General features: G+C 41.7%; 1 protein-coding gene across 1 annotated transcript in view; it reads left to right on the top strand.

Moving 5' to 3' along the window:
- The window catches only part of FGF12 (fibroblast growth factor 12), a 338,330-nt gene that overhangs the window by 293,800 nt on the left and 19,883 nt on the right, over window positions 1-24,647 (top strand). Inside the window, 1 exon segment of the mRNA XM_040428364.1 lies at window positions 17,582-17,780. Within this exon segment, the coding sequence (XP_040284298.1) occupies window positions 17,582-17,780 (199 nt within the window).

The raw sequence follows: 24,647 nt of genomic DNA on the forward strand, positions 1-24,647 counted from the left end.
TTGTCATCAGCTTGAACATTGTCTTCATATACTCTTCATTGTATCCGATGCTGAATAGATTCCTCCCCGTTACCAATTCAGAATTTGGTATTATTCTGTGTTCTGCATCTGTAGAAGCAATATCATAATGCAGATCATCAAGCAGCATTTACCAGAAGATGCGTCTGCCTTCCAGATTAACACCGTATTACCAGAGGCAGCAATAAGGGATGGGTGAGAGTTAACACCGAAGAATTGTTTCATGGAGGCAATAAAGAAAGAAGGATGGATCCACCTTAGCCAAGGCAAAATGTGAAATACAAGTAGCATGTGGAAATTCATTATACAATAGGGTAACGGCATTGTGTAGACTGCTGGAGCTCTCCCATTGAACATAATAATGTAGACTTGCAGCATACGACTGCTTTGCAAGATTAGACTTGATGTTATTTTACCGATGCACCAAAGGTATTAATTAACCATTAAGGGTCAGTTCATTTCTTAGAGCTCTCCTAAATATTCTTCTTAAATGTTAATGGAATGGAGAGAGGGACATTAGTTATGGGAAAGACATCAGCAGAAGTCCTCAGAGTGAGCAGCAGAATAGTCTTAGGAAAAACCTATTAACCTTTTAAAAAATACAGAACAATGTGGGAAAATCTCTCAAAGTAGGAGGGATATTCCGTTCAGCAGACATACGTGGATATGTACATTAATATATACTGTGATAACTGTCAGAAACAGGATCTATACATATTGAAGTTTATAAACTAGAGACTAGTGTTACAAAAAGACCAGTTCTGGTGATAGTATTCAATAGCCTGTTGTCCCTTTAATGTATGAACTATAAATTAGAATCCCTAATTCTCTGGGTTTCCATCTGTGTTTTACAGTGAGTAGCCAGCAGGGTATTGTGACCTGCAGAGATCATACCCTGGTGTCTGCAGGCTGTGCATGTATATTTGTCGTATGATCCTGTCACTCAAGAGCCCCTATCCCCCAGAGAAGCGTTTCTCAGCAAGGACAAATTACAGTAGTATTTTCCTATTTCTACCTTCAAATGGATGTAAATGATCTGTTCTTCATCTTGGTTGGTGGTTTGTAAATGTGGCTGCTTAAAAAAATCTGCGGCAGCTTCTTAACACAGGAAAAACACAGGAAAAACTATCGATAGGACCTACAATGAATTGCATGAGTGTTACAGCAACGCTAGGATGCCAAACACTGACCACACTCTGAATATAGCAATAAAGGTAACATAAATGCATTACAGAGGTACAGCTGCTTTCATAAGTGGGAATTTAAGGGGGAATTTATCAAGAGGGGAATTTAGTTTTGCTTTGACTCTGCGTTGGCATACTTTGCACCAAATCAAATATGTTTGTCACATCATTAACATAACAATTCTGTCTGGGGATATTATTCCACTTTTTGTATTCCACTTACTGCCCCCCACTGGAGTAAGCTTGCATCCTTTTTGTAAATTTTTGATATGTCCCAGCTGATAAATTTGGATTGCAGCAAATTAATATAGATGACCATGCACAAGTGAGCATGGTGTAAAAATGCAAAAAGTAGCAAAATTTGCAAATATACAGCAACATTTTGAGTCCTGTTTTCTAATTCATATGCAAATCCCCCAATAATTGTAGATTGACCTAAAGACTCTGGCTATATCACTACTCCATCTTAAAACTTTACCCTACGAGTAAAAATCAAAACACATTTCTGAAATAAGTCTCCGCAAACATTTCTAGAGCCAGCCTCGGTAAGATGAACGATCCCACGGCAGCAATTCAGCTGTTGTCTCAAGTGTATGTCCAGCATTAGGAGCAAGAGTGTACAGTTACCCTGATGTGCTAAAAAAAAAAACATAAATGGACATGTCACATATCAGGAACATTATTTGAGGTGGTAACCTGAGCAGTTGTCCAGCTCTGGATGCTTGGAACACATGGACTCCCTCTTAAGCATCTCATGGTTGTTTCCGGTAATTAAAAGATACTGGCCCACATCAACTAACAGAATCTGTAAATTGCGTCAGATTTATCATAGTGACCGTGCACCTATATACTGTCTAGTTCAAGTTTACAATACCTATTTATTTTTCTTAGTTTACTCCAAAAATGCGCCAATGTTTTGGCGCCTGTTACCACATTTAAGCCACACCCATTTTATATGAAGACATGCCCCATTTAAACTAAGTTACTCCCTCTTTGTCAGGAGAGCCACACTTTAATTGCACCCATGCAGAAAAAACGGAAACACTGAATGCAATGGCAGACAAAACTGACGGAACTTGAGTACAAAACTATAAATTTTTTCCTGAACAGATCCTAACACAATCCATATCGTTCGTGTGAAAGAGGTCTTTCCCCTTTATGTTACGTTAACGTTTTTATATTTCAGGTTATGCCATCATCAAGTGCCAAAATAAATGTATTAAATGTAAAGATTATATTGGCACTTAATATTCTTACCTGAGTACAGCAACCTGTATTCTGCTGACAACTCCTTCTAAACATAAAATGACTGCTGCTTGTAAAAACAGGGATTCCATTAATAATATATTAAGAAATTCTTATTTAATAATAATTAATATGACTGTCTAAAGAGGCTACGAACCAGAGATTACATTTAGATTTTCAGTATGTAAAGGATATACTTTACTTCCTGTATGAATATACATTAAATTAGACTACAGCTTAATACATTTGGCTTTTCATTTTGATAATAAGCTTGGTTGAAAAGTCCGATATTTTATATTTATTTCTTCTATCACAAGAGTTTTGCAAGTGCACACTTAAAAAAGGTTTCTTTGCTTTAACACGCCATCAAACAACTTGATGTTCTGTGTCTTAGCCCATGAGCATTAAAACATGTAAGGTTTCATACATTTCATAAGAAATTGGCATGATTTGAGTGTGAATGATAGCATTTTGAACCTGCTCTAGAGATTACACATGTTGGATTTGCATCGAAGCAGTTATTGCATTGGTTGGAGTCATTTATCTTCAAAGAACTGGGCAGGCTTTCCATAGACAAGCAATTTATCCTTCTATATTCTATTCTTGATGATACATACACAAGTGGTCACCTGTTCTAAGGGTTATGTGCTGCTCTTTCCTTGGAGAACAGACTTGGAAAACTTCCTGGAAGTCATTTATCAAAATTTCCTTCCAGTAGAGCCAACGAGAATATCCATAAAATGAGTGCATTACAGGAATGGCTGAGTCTGCAGTTCATCAAGCTCATCAAACTTTGCTGAAAATGGATATGTCAGGTTTTTTTTATTTTAATATTGAGTGTTCACATTTTTACTGTATATGGGAAAAATAGCTAATTCTGGTACCACAGTAATAAAATCAAAAAGAATAAGAAAAGCTAAAATTCAAGTTAATATTTTGAAGACCTTGTTCATGGAGTGCAGTGTGGGCTTTCTTTCTGGTGCACATTTTTAATTAAAACTGAGAATGGGTTTCCTGGTCGATGTCTGTCTGCTGACAGAATGCCTCAATATTCATGGAGCTAGCCATGTCTTTTTAGTGTAAATATGGAATCAATGTAATTAATACTGGTCTGTGTGCGTACGGTCAGTTTCACACTAGTGCTTTTGAGATCTCTCTGCATTCTGGCATTGCCAGAAGCAAACTATAATGGGGACCAGCGGAGATCCAGCCACAACCCGGTAAATATACCGAGAAGCGGTCAGACTAAAATCGCTGCGTTCAGATCTCTACCGGTCTCCATTATAGTTCATGCGATCAGCGGGTATCAGGTAGCGTCTGCAAGCTACTCCCTGACGAACAGCCTGCTGGAGCTACAGTATGTAACACTAGTGTGAAACTAGCCTAAGGTGGCATCAGAATATACATTCCCCTCTAGTATAGACCTTTGCCTATGCAGCATAATACTTCCGAACTGATTTGATTTATTTGACGACATGCCATACCTACAGCGGCAGACACTACAGCTGAATCCATTTACCCACATCTGGGCAATCTAACCAAGTCAGTTTCCTAGTCACATTGAGTTGATGCTGAAACAATTTTCTATGAATATAGTGATATAGAGTTAACATATTAACTTTTCTTGGCTCACTATACTGTGTTGTAAAGGAAAGGGAGCCCCTTACATCTACTAGTATATTTCAAGGAGTAAGAGTTGACATATCTGCTTTCTAACCATTATTATTTAATTACATTCTTTGGTACCTGAATCTGATCTGTGTCTGCCTGGTGGCAGTATTCAGGGCTTCCCAGTGTATTCTGTAACGCACTTGAAACTAACTGGAGAGCGTTTTGATCGAGTTAAAACAGCTTATTCAACACCCTTGCAGCTAAGACAATTATCTACTCTGGGAATGTCTCCTGGTTAGGAGCTCTTGATTTGTAATGGCTTATCCACCTGTTAACCACCACTATGCTCAGCTTCCATAATCCATTCACATGAATTCCCAATTCCATAATAAAGTCAAAAATCCCATAAAAAGGGGTTAATTGCATCTCACTTCTCAACCATGGGATGGAGTCTGCTTGGTTAAACAGTTTGTGTATATCATCGTATACCTTCAGGTATCTTTATTATTAAAATGTTTGTCCTTCATTTATGCCAAGGCATTTTAATTTGGTCACCAGTGAATAAAGATCTCAGGTGGTTACTGCTAAGAAAAACATTGTGTAAAGCCTCCATCTGGCAACTTATAATGATCCACTCATGTCACAAGGGAAAGCTGCAATGTTTAATTAGTTAGTCCTTTGTATGGAGTAAGGGAAACTCCTAAATATTTCTGCACTTCGAATAGCAACATCTATCTATCTTTAAAAATAATCTTTAGTTTCTCAATAAAGTATGTGCAGTGACCCCATGCATGCAGTCCAGCATGGGCAGGTCACGTGCAATGCTACAGCCATTGACTGGCCCCACCGGTGATGTGTCCTAAAGCAGTACTTCACTGCCGGGTCATGTGCCACTTGGGGACACATCACTGCTAAGGCCAGTCGTTGGCTCCAATGCCACACGTGACCCCCATCCATGTTGGAAGTTTACATGCAGGGACTGGAAGTCCGGTAAAGACGGCCCAAAAGTTTTAGAGCCCAAACAATAGTGGCATGGGAGCAAGTAAGATCTCTTCTCAAAAGGGAAACACATTTAAAATTTAAACAAACCCCTTTTAACTTTCCTTTTTTGCATTTATTCTCAACATGCTTCCCCACTTTTTATAATGTTTTCTCATACTTTTCAGAGTTTGCAGGTCCATTCATACTGGAATAGTAAGTTGTGTTTTGGAGTGTTTCATCTCTAAATGCATAGAATTTATTAAATCTTGTAAGTTTTTTTGCATCAGAAAGTCGCAAATTTTGTTACATGCCCCACTTGTGCAAAAATACGTTTTGAGGGATTTTGCACTGCGTCTGCCACTTATCAAAATAGTGGGTGCCACGGACCGGGCCATTGCAATTTGTGCCAGAAACTGGTGTAGATTATACCTGGAATCTACTGTTGCAGATTTCATTTCTGGTGCACACCCCACAGGACACCCCACAATTATAAAGAGGCATTGATAATAGTGACACATGTGATGGTAATTGCCTACCCATCTTAATACATTTCCCCCAATAACTTCACACATCTATAATAGTTGTGTGGGTATAACTATGCATTTATTGAAAAATTCACGTATATAACAGCCACGATGGGACTTGTTACACTTGTGTTGATGACCTTTACATGTCTCCTGCCTGTTTGATGTATTGTAGATCTCATCTCTACTGAAAATATCATTTTATGTCTTTTATTTCTCAATCAGAAGCATTCCCTCATTCCAGAGACCCAGCCATTCCAGAACTGCATTTTCCCAGAGACTTTACATTTTGTAATGTCACAGATAGGAGAAAAATGGTGGGCTGTTTAATTTGCTATAAAAGACTTGGGCTGATAATAACACTATTCATTGTGCTCATAAAATCCACTCTGTGCTTTTGTGTGTTTGGAGCATTTCACTTTGAAGGAGAAAAAGTTTATCCTAATCTGTAGAAAGGCGTCAACCATCTGAGGGCTCTTTCACACCTGCGTTATTGTCTTCCGGCATAGAGTTCCGTCGTCGGGGCTCTATGCCGGAAGAATCCTGATCAGGATTATCCTAATGCATTCTGAATGGAGAGTAATCCGTTCAGGATGCATCAGGATGTCTTCAGTTCCGGTACGGAACGTTTGTTGGCCGGAGAAAATACCGCAGCATGCTGCGCTTTTTGCTCCGGCCAAAAATCCGGAACACTTGCCGCAAGGCCGGATCCGGAATTAATGCCCATTGGAAGGCATTGATCCGGATCCGGCCTTAAGCTAAACGTCGTTTCGGCGCATTGCCGGAGCCGACATTTAGCTTTTTCAGAGTGGTTACCATGGCTGCCGGGACGCTAAAGTCCTGACAGCCATGGTAAGTGTAGCGGGGAGCGGGGGAGCAGTGTACTTACCGTCCGTGCGGCTCCCCGGGCGCTCCAGAGTGACGTCAGGGCGCCCCAAGCGCATGGATCACGTGATCGCATGGATCACGTCATCCATGCGCATGGGGCGCTCTGACGTCATTCTGGAGCGCCCCGGGAGCCGCACGGACTGTAAGTATACCGCTCCCCCGCTCCCCGCTCCTACTATGGCAACCAGGACTTTAATAGCGTCCTGGGTGCCATAGTAACACTGAAAGCATTTGGAAGACGGTTCCGTCTTCAAATGCTTTCAGTACACTTGCGTTTTTCCGGATCCGGAGTGTAATTCCGGCAAGTGGAGTACACGCCGGATCCGGACAACGCAAGTGTGAAAGAGGCCTTACTACTGAACTCATTTAATTGCTTTTAGGATCATAAACCTGCAAAGTGAGACCAAGGCTGTATTATTGAGATTCTATCCCCCTGGAGCATGAAAAAATATTTAATGAAATTATTACATTTATCTCCAGTTTTTTCTGCTCTAAATGAGTGCAGATGCTTAAAAAAAAAACAAGACAAAGTTTAATTCTTAAATGTGGAGTCTCGTGATGAGTTCATCCTCAAAGAAAAATTCATAGAGGCAATTTGTACCATACAGGATAACATAGAGGGCCATTTGCCACATACACAACCTAATTAAAATTATAATTTTAGTTTCTTTCTTCCTGTGAATTTGGTTATCATAGCTAAAATGATACCGTACATTTCCATTAATAAGTGTAAATTCATTATCAGCGCAGCCTTCCCTTCATCATTTACCTGCTCGCCTTTGTTTTGGGCCTTAAAAGGGTTGTCCGAGTTATATTTATAGGTCATCAATATCAGATCGGCTGGGGTCCGACACCCCCGCCGATCAGCTGTTTAAAAGAGGAGGCGCGCGCCGTTCCAGCGCTGCCTCCTCTTCACTGTTTACCTTCTCGCTGTTGCATCTGCAGCGGTGAGTAGGTGTAATTACAACCAAGCCGTCCCATTCATTTCAATGGGACGGATCGCTCCAAGTGTATAGGAGCGATTCGTCCCATAGAACTGAATGGGACGTTTAGGTGTAATTACACCTGCTCACCGCTGCAGATGCAACGGCGAGAAGGTAAACAGTGAAGAGGAGGCAGCGCTGGAACGGTGCGCGCCTCCTTTTCAAACAGCTGATCGGCGGGGGTGCCGGGTGTCGGACCCCAGCCGATCTGATATTGATGACCTATCCTGAGGATAGGTCATCAATAAATATAACTCGGACAACCCCTTTAATCACTAAGGGATTTTTTCATTTTCTTAATTTTTGTAGGAAGACTTCATTGGTATAATTTTGGGTACTTAACACTTGCTTTTTTGATGGTGAATAAGGGAAAAGTAACAATTGTAGCTTTTTTATGGCATTCACCGTACAGGATAAATTACATGATAATTATTTAGTGCAGGTTATTACGGATGTGGCGATAGAAATTATGTGGAGATTTTATTTTAGCAATTTTTTAGTTTTAGTTTCTAAACTACATTGCACTGTTCATGCAGTACAATGTATTTTACTGCCAGCAGGTTGCACCAGAGTGGCGTGGCCTGCTAGAACATGCTGGAGTCAGGCCTGGGCCTTATTTATGCTGCAGCATGCATGCTCAGACATTTCACACCCCACAATCTCATTCGTGGGGTACCAATGGGAAACAGAGGTAGCTCATACCCTCTGTAACGGCTTTCATGCCAGAGGCTCTATTGCCCACGGCATCTAAGGGGTTAAACGGGCCTGATTGGCTGGTCCAGGCAGTTAAAAGAGGAGCGCGGCTCTCGTGCAGTAGCCAAGCCCCTGCTCTCCGCTGCAATGGAGAGTCGTGTAGCACTTAGAATAGGCTGCTGTAAAAAGGTGGCGGCCCTGCCTGTAATTGTGATGAATTCACTGCGAATGTGGTAAAAATAAAACTCAAAAACACATGGCAGATTTGCATTGTTTTTTTCTTTTTCAATTTCAGCCTGTCCCACAAAAAATAGACAACTATATGAGCAAAAAAGTACAAAAAAAAGTTATGGTTCTTACAAGGCAGGAAGGAAAAAATGAAAATTGGCGGCCCATCCTTAAGGGTTAAATGGCAAATGAAATGAAACATGAAAGAAACAAATGAAAATGTAATATTTTCACAACTCTCAATACTTGGTATTTCCAAAATAATATTTTATAAGAAATACCAGTCTTGCGCTCTTGGAAAGTTCATGCATCTTTTGAAGTGAGCAGTAAATTTTAGTAAACAGGTCATAAAAGCAAGATTGCACAGTCTAATCGTTCAGTTTATTGTGTCAGAAAGTAACGCAGCCGTATTTCTCCCCTCTTGTTATGAAGGTGAAAGTGTCATTTTCAATGCAGCCATTCATAAATCACAAAATGGTATATCCATGTAGCCTGCTACAATAAAAAGATAAAGAACATATCCTACTCTCAAAACTTGTGTAGCTGTCTTCTCAGCAGTGATGGTGACATTTCACTACAACAGAATGATTTCATGTTAAAACCCCATTTCTTTTGGAAAATATTGGGGATTATTCACAAACAGCAAGGCTTTTTTTGTGGAATTCTGTGCTATTTGACATGGAAAGGATAGTATGTTCACATCCCTAAAAGAAAGACATTATTCTACAATATCTAAAGTTGCTGAATGATCAGGAGAAGGAGCTTATCTGGAGAGACTTAAAAATCATCGTTGGACATTAACGATTTCATACGCGTAAACAGGAATCGTTCAATGACCACACGATTACAGACGTGGGTGTGTTTAACCCTTTCACCCCCGTAGGTTGTTTTTTTTTTGCGTTTTCGTATTGCGCTCCCTGTCTTCCCAGAGCCATAACTTTTTTATTTGTCTTTTCACATAGCCATATGAGGGCTTGTTTTTTTCGGGACAAGTTGTACTTTCCAACACCACCATTTAATATTGCATATGATGTAGTGGGAAGCGGGGAAAAAATTCCAAATGGGGTGAAATTGCAAAAAAAAAAGCTATTCCACCACAATTTTACAGGTTTTTTAATTACGACGACCGATTTGCGATAAAACTGACCGGTTATTTTTCTTCTACAGGTCAGTACGGATCCGGCGATACCTTATATGTATAGTTTTTCGTGTGTTTTAATAGTGATAAAAAAAAATTTAAGTGGGAAAAAAATCTATATTTGTCGCCATATTTTGACCCCTATAACTTTTTTGTCATTATGTGTACGGAGCTGTGCGGGGGCTCATTTTTTGCAGAACAATCTGAACTTTTTATTGATACCATTCTGGGTGTGTGTATGTCTTTTTGATCATTTTTTATTTATGAAGCGACAAAAACGGCGAATCGGCTTTGGACGCTTTTCTGTTTGCCATATGGGGAATATATTTTTATACTATGGGCGCTTTCGCTCATCGCGACACCTATGATGTTTACTTTTTAATTATTATTTTTTGTTCTTTTATTTTTATTTTGGGAAAAGGGGGGTGATTTGAATTTTTATGTTTTTTTTTATTTTTACAAACTTTTTTATTTTATTTTTTACACTTTTTTATAGTTCCCATAGGGAACTATAACATGCAATCATCTGATTGCTATTATCATAGACTCCATTGCGCTAGCATTGGAATCTATGATGATTTTACTACTTTCATATGGAGCCCTATTACAGGCAAGGGCTCCATAGGAAATACTATGCAGCAGCCTCCTGTCATTCCCAAGGCAGGGGCTGCTGCATACACACTCCTGCTCCTCTGATCTCCACACGGGGGAGCCGCAGCATCACCGGAAGCACTCGCTTTCGGTGTTTCACGCTTAGATGCCGTGGTCAGGATTGACCACGGCATCTGAGGGGTTAAGTGTCCGTGATCGGCATTGCGGTTGCCGGTTGCGGACATGAGCCCCGGGTGTCTTCTAGAAGAAGCCAGCGCCGTGCCATTAAGGGGGGGTTAAGCACGCCACTCAAATTATTGCTTTGTGTAATTGCAACTGTCTGCTTTACAAACAATGGAATATGTCATCAAAATTACGATTTTGTGAGCGATAATCGGCGCGTCTAAAGGGCCGTTGTTGAAACATTCACTACACCGAGAAACAACTCGTTTTTCAATCAATCGTACCAATCATCTACTCGTGTAAAGTCAAACCATGTGAAGAAATGAAATCGGGCGGCACTCACCAGCGTAATTAAGTAGTAACTTTATTCCACAATCGCGGAGGATGGCGTCTGGCTGGACGCCAAGAGCTTCACACAGGTGAACAAGCGACGGCCGTTTCGCGCTGTACGCGCTTCGTCAGGCTGGTACACTTGTCTCTACTCGTGTAAACCTTGAGAAAGACGGACACAGACACTCCTGCTAGCTAGTAAATGTTTACAGTCTCATTTCAGTGCTGAATTCACATCTGCTGGATAATGTCCTGCGTTACTGCTGCTGCTCATGAAGGTGTTCTATGGAGAGTTAGAGAGCAGAACCTCCTGTTTCTCCATGTGTGGTCTATGATCAGGCATCATACCAGCTAGTTTCCAGCCAACAGCTCAGAGACAACTGAGAATTATATAGAGAGATTAAACAGGGGGGAAACTAACAAAGCTAAAAAAAAAAGTCATCTGATGGCCAGAAATTGTGTTAATCCTCAAGTACACACATTACAGTTTATTTTGAAATGACAATTATCCTTCAAGACTACGATAAAGTACCTGTCCAGTGTCAATATTTGTAGCAATAAATGCAGGAGGATCATTGGTTATCCCAGAATGTTGCAAATGTTTTCATCATGGAAGCAGGTGACAATTATTCTGATTCCTCTTTTTAAAAAGACGCAGTTTTGATCGCCATCTCACTACAAAATGAATGACTATCTATGAAATGCATGGCCGTGCCTAGTTTGTCAGATTGGGAGCCATTCTTATATAGAGGGGATTCCAAGAGGAGCTTATGTCTGGTTTTGTCATACACAGACAATCCCTTTTAATTGTTGGTGGTTACTGGAACTAACTTAATAAGTGTTGTTTCACTGCTTGACAATACACGATAAGTATACTCACCATGCGGAGCAGGCAGTAGACACTTCATGAAGAGCAAGCTCATTATGCTGATCCCAAAGGCACAGATCAGAGCAACCTCTGATCTATACTCTTTTACATTTTGCATGCCGTGTGCACCATTTCTTCCTTTCGGGCATACCCCAGACCTTTTGGAACTCCTGCCTGGTGTTAGGTGTGGTGCCTTTGATGTTAGGTTTATAGGTGCAATGCATGGAGGGAGATTTAGGAGTCGATGTTGGATGGTGGCAATGACCAAGCCCTGTTTAGTTGAAACAGGCAACAGTCTCTTTACTGAGAATGATAGGTGTTGCAGTTCAGACACTTGAAAGGTTAAGTTCAGTCTCTCCAAATTAGACAAACAATCTTCCCAAAGCTGTATATGGGAAAGTTGACTGTATGGTAGCTACTTCTGAATGCATGTTGCAATCTTTCCAAATAACCACAGGAAATAATTTCTCATTAACACTGCAATTCCTACTGTGGGGTGCAGATCTTAGTTCCGATTGCCAATCTGTCTCCAAAGTGTGGTGGACAGCGAAGCAATATACTGTACTCTCTCCACAAGCAGCAAAGTCCAAAACCATAAATGTGTGTTATTGTTGCTATCATGCATGGCCTTTATTGATTCTTTACCGTTTGTAAATTATATGTTCTAGTTCTCTCAGAAGCTTTTAGTAATTCTTAGCAGCTTCCAGGGATGGTGTGTCTCCTGGAGTAGGCCACCAGCTTCCTTTCAGCTCAACTACTAAATCCAGACTCTCTGGCTGATGCAATCAGACTACAGAGCACTCCTGACTCAGAGGGGTCGGCCTCCTCCTACAGAGTAGGCAGCAATAACAAAGCTGTGTGCCCATATTCTGCTTTTAAAATCACATAAAGAGCACAAAAAGTATACATTTACCCCAAATGGTAAATGTTAGGTGATCCATACAAATAAGCCTTTTAGCTGTAACCTCATGGATCACTGCAATCAAACCAATGTTGTTGTACATTCATACGTAGATTACCTAAGAAAAGTGATTGTACAGAAACATTAAGTCGGCCATAGAGAGAAATGAAGAGTTTGGTTCACAATATGTACCAAACCACAAAACTTTGGAAAAACTCCTTCTGATGGCTCAGTCCAAGGATATTTCTTTCCGTCCGCAATTTCGTTCCGCATTTTGCGGAATGGAATTGTGGACCCATTCATATCTATGGGGCCGCACTTCCGGGTCTGCATGTCCGTTCCCGAAAAAAATAAAACATGTCCTATTCTTGTCCGCAATTGCGGACAAGAATAGGCACATTCTATTAGTGGCGGCAATGTGCAGTCCGTGTTTTACGGATCCGTGGATCCGCAAAACACGTTACGGACGTTTGAATGGAGCCCAAGTGTGAGTAGAGCTGGGCAGCTGTGTTACGGATGGTTAGTGAGAGCTTCCTTATAAAAAGTCTAACGTTCTTAATAAATGTGCCCCTATTTTTCTAGATGGAAAACCCCTAATGCAGGTATTACATTGATATATACTTGACTCTGCCAAGATGAGGATAGTCTTAAGATCACTCATTATTCTTGGGCTACACCCATGAAAATACCATCTGCAGTATTGGTAAATGCATTTGCTTCTTTATACTAGATACTATATGTAACTGGGGCAAATAGCTTTTATGTTTACAACAAGAATTAGAGCTGAATTGTTTGCTATTGATATAATATCCCATTCCTTTGGTTTATCATACATAATGAAGAAAGCTAATCGCCTTATATTTTTATATGTGTACAATAAAAGATTTATTTCCAGTCTTTACTGTTCGCTGCTCCTGCCCATAGCATTATTCCATATCAGATTTATTGTCACTGTGATGCAGCTTGTAACGGAGCACTGGGATATTTATGATAACCTTCCTGTCACACGAATGTTGTAGATTATATTGTGGAATAATGATAGACTGTTGGTAAAGAACCTTTAGCTCCCAGAATGCTCTCAAGCTGAAACAAATGCATTTTACTGATCTCTACCATGCAGAAAGAGAAGTAAATAGGATATCCAGGCCAGCTTTGGCTAGGAGAGTCTGTTTATGTTCTGATTATTCCTTTGATATAATCCACAATGTTAGTTCCCATCATTGGAGTAAATGTTATGAGACGCACAAGAGTGAATGAGGCCACAGATGGAGGTGCTCGCAGTAAAAAAGGATTCGCCCCTCCTTTACAAGTAAAACAATATAAAATGGTATACTGGGCACTCACACTATAGGCAGAACCATAAAATAGAAACAATGCTAATGACTGAATTAACAGATTTATTAGTATGGCTGGACGTTAATAATAATTGAGATAAAATACAATGGACTAAACTATCTAAAAGTCAATAGAATATCATTGGAATAAAATACAATACATTATAAGTACCTAAAATGAATAGAATATTGGTAAATAGACAATAATATGGAATTAATAAGGAATGGTAATATGCGGCTATAATAACATCTAATAGTACAGTTTAAAAGACAGTCGAGTTCCTGGCCAAGGAAATGATGATTATAATGTTTAGGATATTGGGGCAAGGTCTATGAATAATCCAAAATCCAATGGAACAGTGAAAGAGTGAAAGAGCAATGCTTTCGTTGCAGTGAGTGTAATATGCGGCGTCCCGCTTATACTCACTGTTCGGTGATTGTTAGTGTGGATTGCACTGCTGTGGTTCCGGTTCTCTGTGTCACCCAATAGTTGTTCCCAGGTTGTCTCCGCCACCGGTTTATAGGGCTCTGGTCACCGCTCCGTACGATAAAAGAGCCGATGTCCTCCAAGCCTATGTTTGCCTGCTTCCACGCTGGATTGACTTTGCGGTCGCAAAATAAGGATGTGCTTGTTCTCTGGTTTGGAGAGGTTCAAGCTCCTGATGTATCAGCGTGCCAGGTTCTCTTAGAAGATGTTCCGGTTGTATAGCGTCAGCCTGGAGAAAATTCAACACTTGGTGTAACAAAGGTTCAAATGGAGATAAGCTGGGGGTCTTGGATCAAACGCGTTTCGGGGCTTCACGTTGCCCCTTCCTTTTATCTCAATTATTATTAACGTCCAGCCATACTAATAAATCTGTTAATTCAGTCATTAGCATTGTTTCTATTTTATGGTTCTGCCTATAGTGTGAGTGCCCAGTATACCATTTTATATTAGTTCCCATCATGTTTAAGCTCTCTACTGAGCTTTATGATGATATGCAAAACCAGTACTCTAATATATCCCTCAGTGGATCCATTCAGCTTATTGGGACAAACGGAGTCCAAAACATTAAACTGTGGTCTCCATTTAACTTATTTTCTGTCTTTGATAAAATAGGCTTTACTCATCTGAATCCAACCTGGATTGGTTTAAAAATGACATGCCTCTGTTGTGCAGTCGAGCGAGTATTCCGCGCCAGTGCAATGCGTGATGCGAATGCATTGCGCCCACACGGAATCCGGACCCATTAGGTTCAATGGGGCTGTGTACGTGTGCGTTGGATTTCACGCATCACGTGTGCGTTGCGTGAAAATCGCAGCATGTTCTATATTCTGCGATTTCCACACAACGCTGTCCCCATAGAAGTGAATAGAGCATGAAAATCGCATCCGCAAGCAAGTGCGGATGCAATGCGTTTTTCACAAATGGTTGCTAAGACATGTTGTTTATATACATTCAGTTTTATCACGCGCGTGCAAAACACATTGCACCCGAGCAATAACAACTGAACGCAATCGCAGGCAAAAATCGCAACGCATCCGGACACGCTCGTCTGCAAGGGGCCTTAGACCAAACATATGCCTAATGGCATTTGCTTTCCTCAATGTACGAAAGATCCCCTCCTTCCACCTCCCAGCCTCTCCTCAAGTTTGATTGACAGGGTCAGCCATCAGCTATGCCATTAGCCTGTCTTCTTGCGGAAGCACTGTGCAATTTGATGTCAGCGCATTCGCGTTAGAGCCCGGAGTCTTGGTCAGGATGAGCACAAGTCTACTGTGCATGTGTCAATGTCTGCTTGCACGGCGCTAGAAGATACATACATGGTTGAGTTTAGGAAAGCGAAGCCTGTTTGACTTGGCTTTAGTTTATTACCGCTGCTGTAATAAACTAAGGCCATGTCAAACATTCACAAGGCCGTATCCATTTTGAGGTAGGCAAACCACAGATCTGCAAAATACGTGTGTTCATTCCGCAGAACCTATTAAAAAACACTCTGTATGCGGATCAGAAATACAGTCGCGTGAGTGTAGCCAAACTCAGAGGAAAACAATCCAAGTGATAAAATAACTGTAACAGTATGGAAATGCTCTCCATTAGAATTATTTTCTTTATCTGGGAGCATCTAAACGAAATCATACTAAAAGGAATGACTGCATTTGCAAACATACTTTTTTTTGTTCCAATGCATCTAAAGAGATAATAAAGATAAAGGTCTTAAAGCCCTGCACTGGCAGTGGATCCACCACAGTGATGCTGAGGCACCGGCCTCTACATAAATTCTGCGATCCACCGCCAGTTCTAAATGTAAAACGGCTTCCTTGCTGTCTTACATTCAACAGGCATAGAAAATGGTAAATGAGACAGGCCTGCCGGCCCACCCTCTTCCCAGCCCACACCCCTGGCATGAGCGGGGAGAAGTCGCAAATTGCAATCTGCGACAGAAATACGCCTAATAAAGGCATATTTTTGGTTAGTAAATGACCCCCATAGTCTTGTTTGTTGATAGTTGGTCACTTACATTTTTGTGTCTACAGCCTTTTTTTCTGGATACTGGCTACACATATCCCCAGTGTTATCTGACCTAGTGGTCAGATTGCCATCGATCCTTTCTTTTTAATATCTACATTTGGTAGATTAGCAAGAAATAAGGGACAAATTAATATGATGCCAAGATCAGACTATACAGAGTTTGTTACAATGGAAACTCAGACATGCATTGGAGCTGCAGAGAATGGTAGAGATTTTTAAATTAAAATTATTTGCAAAGTTGCTTAAAGGGGTTCTCCGGGCTTTTAATATTGATGACCGATCTTGAGGATAGGCGTGGGTCCAACACCTGCACCTCTGCCGATCAGCTATATGAAGGGAAGGCAGTGTGCACGTGCTGTCTCCCGTCTCGCTTCCTGCTCGCTGCTGCTATGGCAAGTAGGAAGCGGGACGGGAGACAGCATGCACGCATTGCACACGCCTTCCCTTCATATAGCTTATCGGGTGTCAGACCCCCGCCGATCTGATATTGATGACTTATCCTGAGGATAGGTCATCAATATTAAAAGCCCTACAACCTCTTTAACGTCACATTACGGAGTTATTAGTGGACCTTCCCTTTTAAAGAGAGTCTGTCAGCAGTTTTCAGCAAGCAAAACGGCTGACAGTGCTAGGTAGAATCCAGGGAGAGTAGTCAAAACATACCTTTTGCATAGCATTTATTAACGGGAGTAGTGAGAATATGAACTTTTATTCTGCCAGTCATTGCTCCTACAAGTGTCCAGGAGGCAGAACTTTACTGTGAAGTGTTCTCTGCTCACAACCCCTTCCCTCTTTTCTAAGAGCTGGCTGTAGTGGTCTCCTGGCGGGATTCTCCAGCTGTCACTCAGAGCAGAGGAAGAGTCTCAATGCAAAGAACACTACACAGCAAAGCTCTTCCTCCTGGGCAGTTGCAGAAAAAGTGAAAAGCAGAAAGAATGTTTATATCCACATAAAACTTGATCTTAAAATCACTAATAAAGTTATGTTTGTGCTGTTTTCCCCAAACCCTGCCTAGGCGCTGTCAGCAGTTTTTCACAGTCAAAACTGTTGATAGGCTCCCTTTAAGTTTTTTTTTTACAGTTTAAAGTAAATAGTGTTGAAATGACAGCCTACTTGGTATTCACACTTTCTGACACATGTTTAGTACTGCCATATGTATAGAAACAAGCATAGAAAGAACATACACAAATAAAAAAAACTCACTCAAAAGGATAATGATTCTCAGTAGAATATATTATTTATTTTAGGATATGAACAAAGGTCTTCTTACTTACCGTAGTTTCTTAGTAACACAGCAATTATCAAATATGTTTTCAAACTGCACTCTCTTCGTGTGTAATGAAACCCCTCATCTTTTTCTTACCTTTAGGATGTTTTTACACCAGAATGCAAATTTAAAGAGTCTGTCTTTGAGAATTACTACGTCATCTATTCCTCAACAATCTATCGGCAGCAGGAATCTGGCCGTCAGTGGTTCTTAGGACTCAGTAAAGAAGGACAGATCATGAAAGGGAATCGAGTGAAAAAGACCAAACCATCATCACATTTTGTACCAAGACCTATAGAAGGTAACAATTTATTTTATTGACATGGATATTTTATAACATGCTGGAATCAGTTACAAGGTTTCATATAGAGGTCATTAAAGGGGGTGTCTCACTTCGGTAACTGGCATTTATCATGTAGAGAAAGTTACTTACTAATATATTTTTATTATCCGTATTGCTTCCTTTGCTGGCTGGATTCATTTTTCCATCATATTATACACTGCTCGTTTCCATGGTTACAGACCACCCTGCAATCATCGGTGGTGGTCGTGCTTGCACACTATAGGAGAAATCACTAGCCTATGTGTGCTCCCATGGTCCCAGCCACCAGAGAGGCTAACGCTTTCTCCTATAGTGTGGAAGCATGACCACCACTGGGTGGTCTGTAATCATGGAAATGAGCAGTGTATAATGTGATGGAAAAATGAATCCAGCCAGCAAAGGAAGCAATATGGACAATTACAATATATTAGTAAGTGGCTTGTATTAACTTTCTATACATGATAAATGCCACTTACTGAAGTGAGACAACCCCTTTAAGATTGCAAAATAGACCTAATATGCATTTCTGATCTATGTATTACACTAAGTAATGTAATATGTTACAGATCCCTATAGACAATAGACTATATAGAAGCCTATACCACCTGTCGCCGCAGTAGGAATGCTACACACAGTATGTATTTGTATCAGAGTTTCTGTAGAAAACTATGAGACACCTTTATGATAAGGTGATGTGTAGATTCTGTTATCAAACACCAGGTCATCTTATATTGCTTGTTCTTACTATAGATCAGCTTCCTATTGTCAGTATATATGTATATACAATGTATTACTTGGCATATGGCTTTTTGGTCTATTATGCTTTCGGTATGTCTGTAGGAGGGTAATATGCTCATTATAAGCCATGGCACGGCAGTGAGATTTATTGAGAGATTTACAGCTAGATCTTACTGAAAAGAGATTGCAAAGTTTTGAAGCTTTGTGTCCTGGAGAATGTCATGTACTTCATCACAAACCTTAGCAGTATCTGGCCATCATTCCATTAACTGCATTCTGCTATTCAAGTCAGACAGATTCCGAATTGTGTTCCTCCAGTTGCTGTCAAGTTATTGTATTTCCCTGGACAGATATATTCAGGCAGAGAAATTGCAAGACACAGAACCATTACCCAGAACCCAGTCTGTATAAGTCCATAAGTCCTCCACTAGCTTTGTTTGTTAGGTTATATATCTATCTATCTATACACACACCACGGTCCACTGTATTTTTGGACTATAAGACACACCGGATTTAAAGTCGCACCTAGGATTTGGAGGAGGAAAATAAGAAAAAATATATTTTTCATCAGACCTCAGATCAGACCCCAATCCTCATCAGACCTCTAGATCAGATGCCCATTCTTCATCAGACCCCAAAATAAGACCCTCAAGCTCCATCAGATTCAGATCAGACCTCCCAGCCTCCATCAGCCTCAGATCAGACCCCCATCAGACTCAAAACAGACCTCCATCAGCCTTAGATCAGACGCTAAAAAAATAAAATAAACTTACCTCGCTTGCTCCGAGTGGTGCTGCAACTTCCTTACCGCTCCCTGGTCTTCCTCCAGTCCACGCTGACTAGGGCTGCAGTAAACGATTATTTTATTAATCGAGTATTCTATTGATTATTTTTTACGATTAATCGAGTAATCTAATAAGAAAAAATGAATTAATAGACTGTTTTACTTTATAAAAACTCATCAGACCCCCAGCCATCAGTCCCCAACACCCTTCGTTCCCCCCTGTGCGATCAGCCCAAGTGCATCAGTTCCCCCAGTGCCATCAGCTCCACTATCCCCCAGCGCCATCAGCTCCTCCCACCCCAGTGCCACATCAGCCCCTCCATGTCCCCCAGTGCCATCAGATCAGCCCCTCCATGTCCCCCAGTGCCATCAGATCAGCCCCTCCATGTCCCCCAGTGCCATCAGATCAGCCCCTCCATGTCCCCCAGTGCCATCAGATCAGCCCCTCCATGTCCCACAGTGCCATCAGATCAGCCCCTCCATGTCCCCCAGTGCCATCAAATAAGCCCCTCCATGTCCCCCAGTGCCATCAGATCAGCCCCTCCATGTCCCCCACTCCCCCAGTGCAATCAGATCAGCCCCTCCATGTCCCCCAGTGCCATCGGATCAGCCCCTCCATGTCCCCCAGTGCCATCGGATCAGCCCCTTCATGTCCCCCAGTGCCATCGGATCAGCCCCTCCATGTCCCCCAGTGCCATCGGATCAGCCCCTTCATGTCCCCCAGTGCCATCGGATCAGCCCCTCCATGTCCCCCAGTGCCATCGGATCAGCCCCTCCATGTCCCCCAGTGCCATCGGATCAGCCCCTCCATGTCACCCACTGCCATCAGTCAGCCCCTCCATGCCATCCATTGCTAGCTGTCCCGCTTCAGTGCCATGTCCCCAGCGCCAGTGAAATAAAATACTTACCTTTCCTGTAGGTGCACCGCTCCACAGCTCCTTCCTCTTGTTATCTGCGCGCTGCACTGGATCCTGACGTCACACAGCGTCGGGTCATAGTGCGCGCTTACGTGTACTATGACCTGACGATCTGTCAGGATCCAGTGCAGAGCGGTACGCGCCGGCGGGTGACCACGGAGCAGTAAGTAATAGCAAACGCTTCACTCCCGCTCCGTGGTCACATGACACAAACAAATCCTTCACTCACTTTTGGGGGGGGGGCAGTGCATCTTATAGTCTAAAAAATACAATAATATATATTACATATCTTGACTAGGGGGGACTTGTTTTGATTTCTTGCATGATCTTTTATGTTTAGTTTTTTGGTCAATATTTGTAAGGATAGCTGGACAGATGTTATGGAACTGTATTTAGGAGCTAAGTTAGAGTAGTCTTGGATAGACGGAGCAAAATATTTAATTTAGGAAATGGATGGATGTCCTTTTCTGTGTATCAAAATTGATATTTGACAACTGAAGTTTTCTTTCTTTAGAACACCAGCTGCATAAAAAAATGTACTCCCTTAACATACTAACATGACCACAACGGCCAGGGATTGGCTTGTGTAGTTAGTGCCACTGTGGTACATCATTTCTTCATCAGAGTTAAATACACACTGGCAGAGGGCCACTGTGCCAGCAGTGCTGCAGTAGAGGGAGGATTTGCCAACCCTAAGTGCTATTGGAGCGTACAATTATATGAGGCCTGCAGCTGCTTTTCTCACCATACATATGGTGATAGTGATAAAGATGTTGATTTGGACCTTTCCAATGTCCCTATGACCAATAACAGAGCACATCCAGAAAATAGGAGTACAGTAGCTGAAGACATTGAACTGCAAAATATTTCCATATTTTTAAGTGCACAAAAAGGTCGTTAAATAACACTTCTCTTTGTAATCACTTTCTATAAAAAAATTTTTTTTTAGCTTATAGTTAATATTAAAAGACTGATAAAGACAAGGATAGATGGCATAATAATCTATTATACTCAAACCAAGGGATAGCCAGTAATTAATCTTTTGGAGATGGACTCCATATAATAGTTTAGCGTGGTACCAGATGGACCGCTCCAGGAGCCAGTTTGAGGCAGGTTTCTTCTCATATAATATTTAACATTTAATGCTGAAATCCATTAGTGTAACTGCACTTAATGCCAATATCCTACTCCTATCAAGTGTCCACGTACACTCCCTCCTAGAGTCCCTAGTTCAGTTTACATGGTGCTTACACTTTTAATTAACAAAATTAATAATATATTATTTTTTCAGTCAAAATTAACCCCCATTGTAAATTAGGTTTATCAGCCAAATTTACAAACTTTTACTTTTTTGCCTAAACCAAAGAATTCAAATTCAATGACAACTAATATAAGAAGTGGTTTCTCAAATTTCAACGCAAAATGCCACTTTTAATGACTGATAGAATTATTCAACTTCTTGACTTGACAGGCATCTTTAGTGCTTAGTAGAGTACCTTTTTCTGTTATTACCTGCTGCAAATGTGATGCACACCCAGGCACCAGCTTCTGGCAGCGTTCTTAAGAATCTTAGCCCATTCCTCATGAGCCACGTGCTCCAGTTCACTTATATTCTTGGATTTGCATACTGCAACCACCTTCTTCAAATCCCATCAAAGATTTTATATATATATATAGTTCAAGTCAGGCAATTGTGATGGCCACTCTAGAAACTACCAGAACTTCTTTTAAAACCAATCCTTGGGAGACCTTCAGTTATGCTTGTGATCACTGTCCTGTTGAAAGGTCCTATGACGCTTAAGCTTCCTCACAGAAGGCATAACATTTTCTCCTAGGATTTCCTGATACTTGATTTAATCCATCTTGCCCTTTACATGCTGTAGGTTTCCTGAGCCAGAGAAAGCAAAGCAGCCCAATAGGAGCATCACTAAGGAACCAACATGCTTCACTGTAGGCAGGGCGATTCTTTCATTGTATGCCTCATACCTCCTCCTCTAGACATACTGCTGATCCATAGACCTAAAAAGTTCCAGTTTTGTTTTATTGCTCCACAGAACAGAATTCCAAAACTTCTGTGTCTTATTTATATGGGTTTGAGCATATTGAAATTGTCTTTTCTTGTGCTTTTGGATCAGTATAGGAGTCAGTCTTGGAGTTTAGGCATGGAGACCTTCAGTGTTTAGTGTGCATCTTACTGTGCAAGCTGAAACCTCAGTGCTTGCTGTCATCAAATCTTACAATAGGTCTTTCACAGCCACTTGGGATTTTTGATCTCCTGCCTCTTCAAGAATCTGGTGGCAATGGGTGATGGTGTCCGCTTTCTGCCACATCTAAGTAATGCAGCCAGTATTCTCTAGGAACTTTCACTGCCTTTGCTATCTCTTTGTACCCTTTTTCTTGTTTGTGCAAGATAATAATCTCTTCTCTAAACTTTTTGGACAACTCTCTTTAGAGATGATCCGGCAGTCTAATCCCCCATAAATGCCGGCTGTTAGTCGAACAAAAACCAATGCATGCAGCGGTATTTGTCCGGCTGAAACCCAGCAGTTATGCCGGGAAGCAGTTGGATGATCTCTGGATCCCATTATAGTCAGTAGGGATCTGGCAATGATCGGTTAAATCCGGCAATGTCGGATCCAGAGATGTAAATGTAGCCTAACATGCTGCAGGCAAATATCAAAGTCAACAAACCCCTAGCCAGACCGGGTATTTCATGTGCTTTATCTCACACATCTAATGCAGCTAATGAAGCCCTTGAGTAGTTGCATCAGGTGTGCCCGAGACAACATCTGATTTGCAAATGTGTTCTCTTATCAAGGATTCAGACGGCTGAATAATTCTGAGATGTAAATAGTCATTAAAAGTGTCATTTTGTGTTAAATTTGGAGAAGCCGCTTGCTATATTAGACTTGTTCAGCTATTTAAATTGTTCATGTTTGGTTTATTTCAAACAGCTGAAAGTTTCTAAATTTGGCTGATAAACCTAATTTGCCATTAGGACTGAATAATTTTGACTGTAAACTAGGGCTGCACGATAAATCGAAAAAATAATCGAATCGCGATAATCGGCAAATGCGATATGGCGATTTGGCCGACCCAAAAATGCCGCGATTATATATGAAGGGGCCCCGCGCACATAACTGGCTTTGCGTGTAAAGTATTTTACTAGTGTGTGAAACAATCTCTCTCCTATTGATAACAGGTCCAGCCTCTGTACTCACTGTCACGATGAATGCAATGCACTGCAGCTAACGTCAGTGAGCGGGTCGGCGCGTGACTGACGTCACTTAGTAACGCTCCTGCTTCCTGAAGTGGGAGGAGCGTTACTAAGTGACGTCAGTCACGCGCCGGCCGCTCCGCTCGCTGCCGTTAGCTGCAGTGCATTCATAGTGACAGTGAGTAACAGAGGCGGCCATGTTATCAATAGGAGAGAGATTGTTTCACACACTAGTAGAATACTTAACACAAAGCCAGTTATGTGCGCAGTTTAAGACACATGAGGGGACACATAGGGCCATAAGGGGGACCAGCATAAGATGCTATATGTCTTATTCTGCCCCCCACTCATGGCCCTATGTGTCATAGCACACATCCCCTATAACAGCGTCCTCCACAGATCCCCCATAACAGTGCCATCCACAGGTCCCCATAAGTGTCCTCCACAGATCCACCCCATAACAGCGTCCTCCACAGATCCACCCCATAACAGCGCCCTCCACAGATCCCCCACATAACAGCGTCCTCCACAGATACCCCATAACAGCGCCCTCCACAGATACCCCATAACAGCGCCCTCCACAGATACCCCATAACAGCGCCCTCCACAGATCCCCCATAACATCGTCCTCCACAGATCCCCCATAACGGCGTCCTCCACAGATCCCCCATAACGGCGTCCTCCACAGATCCCCCATAACGGCGTCCTCCACAGATCCACCACATAACAGCGTCATACACAGATCCCCCACATAACGGCGTCATACACAGATCCCCCACATAACGGCGTCATCCACAGATCCCCCACATAACGGCGTCATCCACAGATCCCCCACATAACAGCGTCATCCACAGATCCCCCACATAACAGCGTCATCCACAGATCCCCCACAACACAGCGTCATCCACAGATCCCCCACAACACAGCGTCATCCACAGATCCCCCACAACACAGCGTCATACACAGATCCCCCATAACTATGTCATACCCAGCCGCGTCAGCGGCTCATATGGGAAAATCCAAGCAAATAGACCTCTAGCACAATTCCCTTAAAATATTGCATCGCACATCGTTATCGCAATTTTTAGGGCCCTAATCGCAATCGCACAAAATTCCCATATCGTGCAGCCCTACTGTAAACTGTGGCCCTGATTTATCAAGACTGATGCTTGCAAAAACGGCTGGCGCCG

The sequence above is a fragment of the Bufo bufo genome, chromosome 4 (genome assembly GCF_905171765.1).
Source record: "Bufo bufo chromosome 4, aBufBuf1.1, whole genome shotgun sequence".
Taxonomy (NCBI): domain Eukaryota; kingdom Metazoa; phylum Chordata; class Amphibia; order Anura; family Bufonidae; genus Bufo; species Bufo bufo.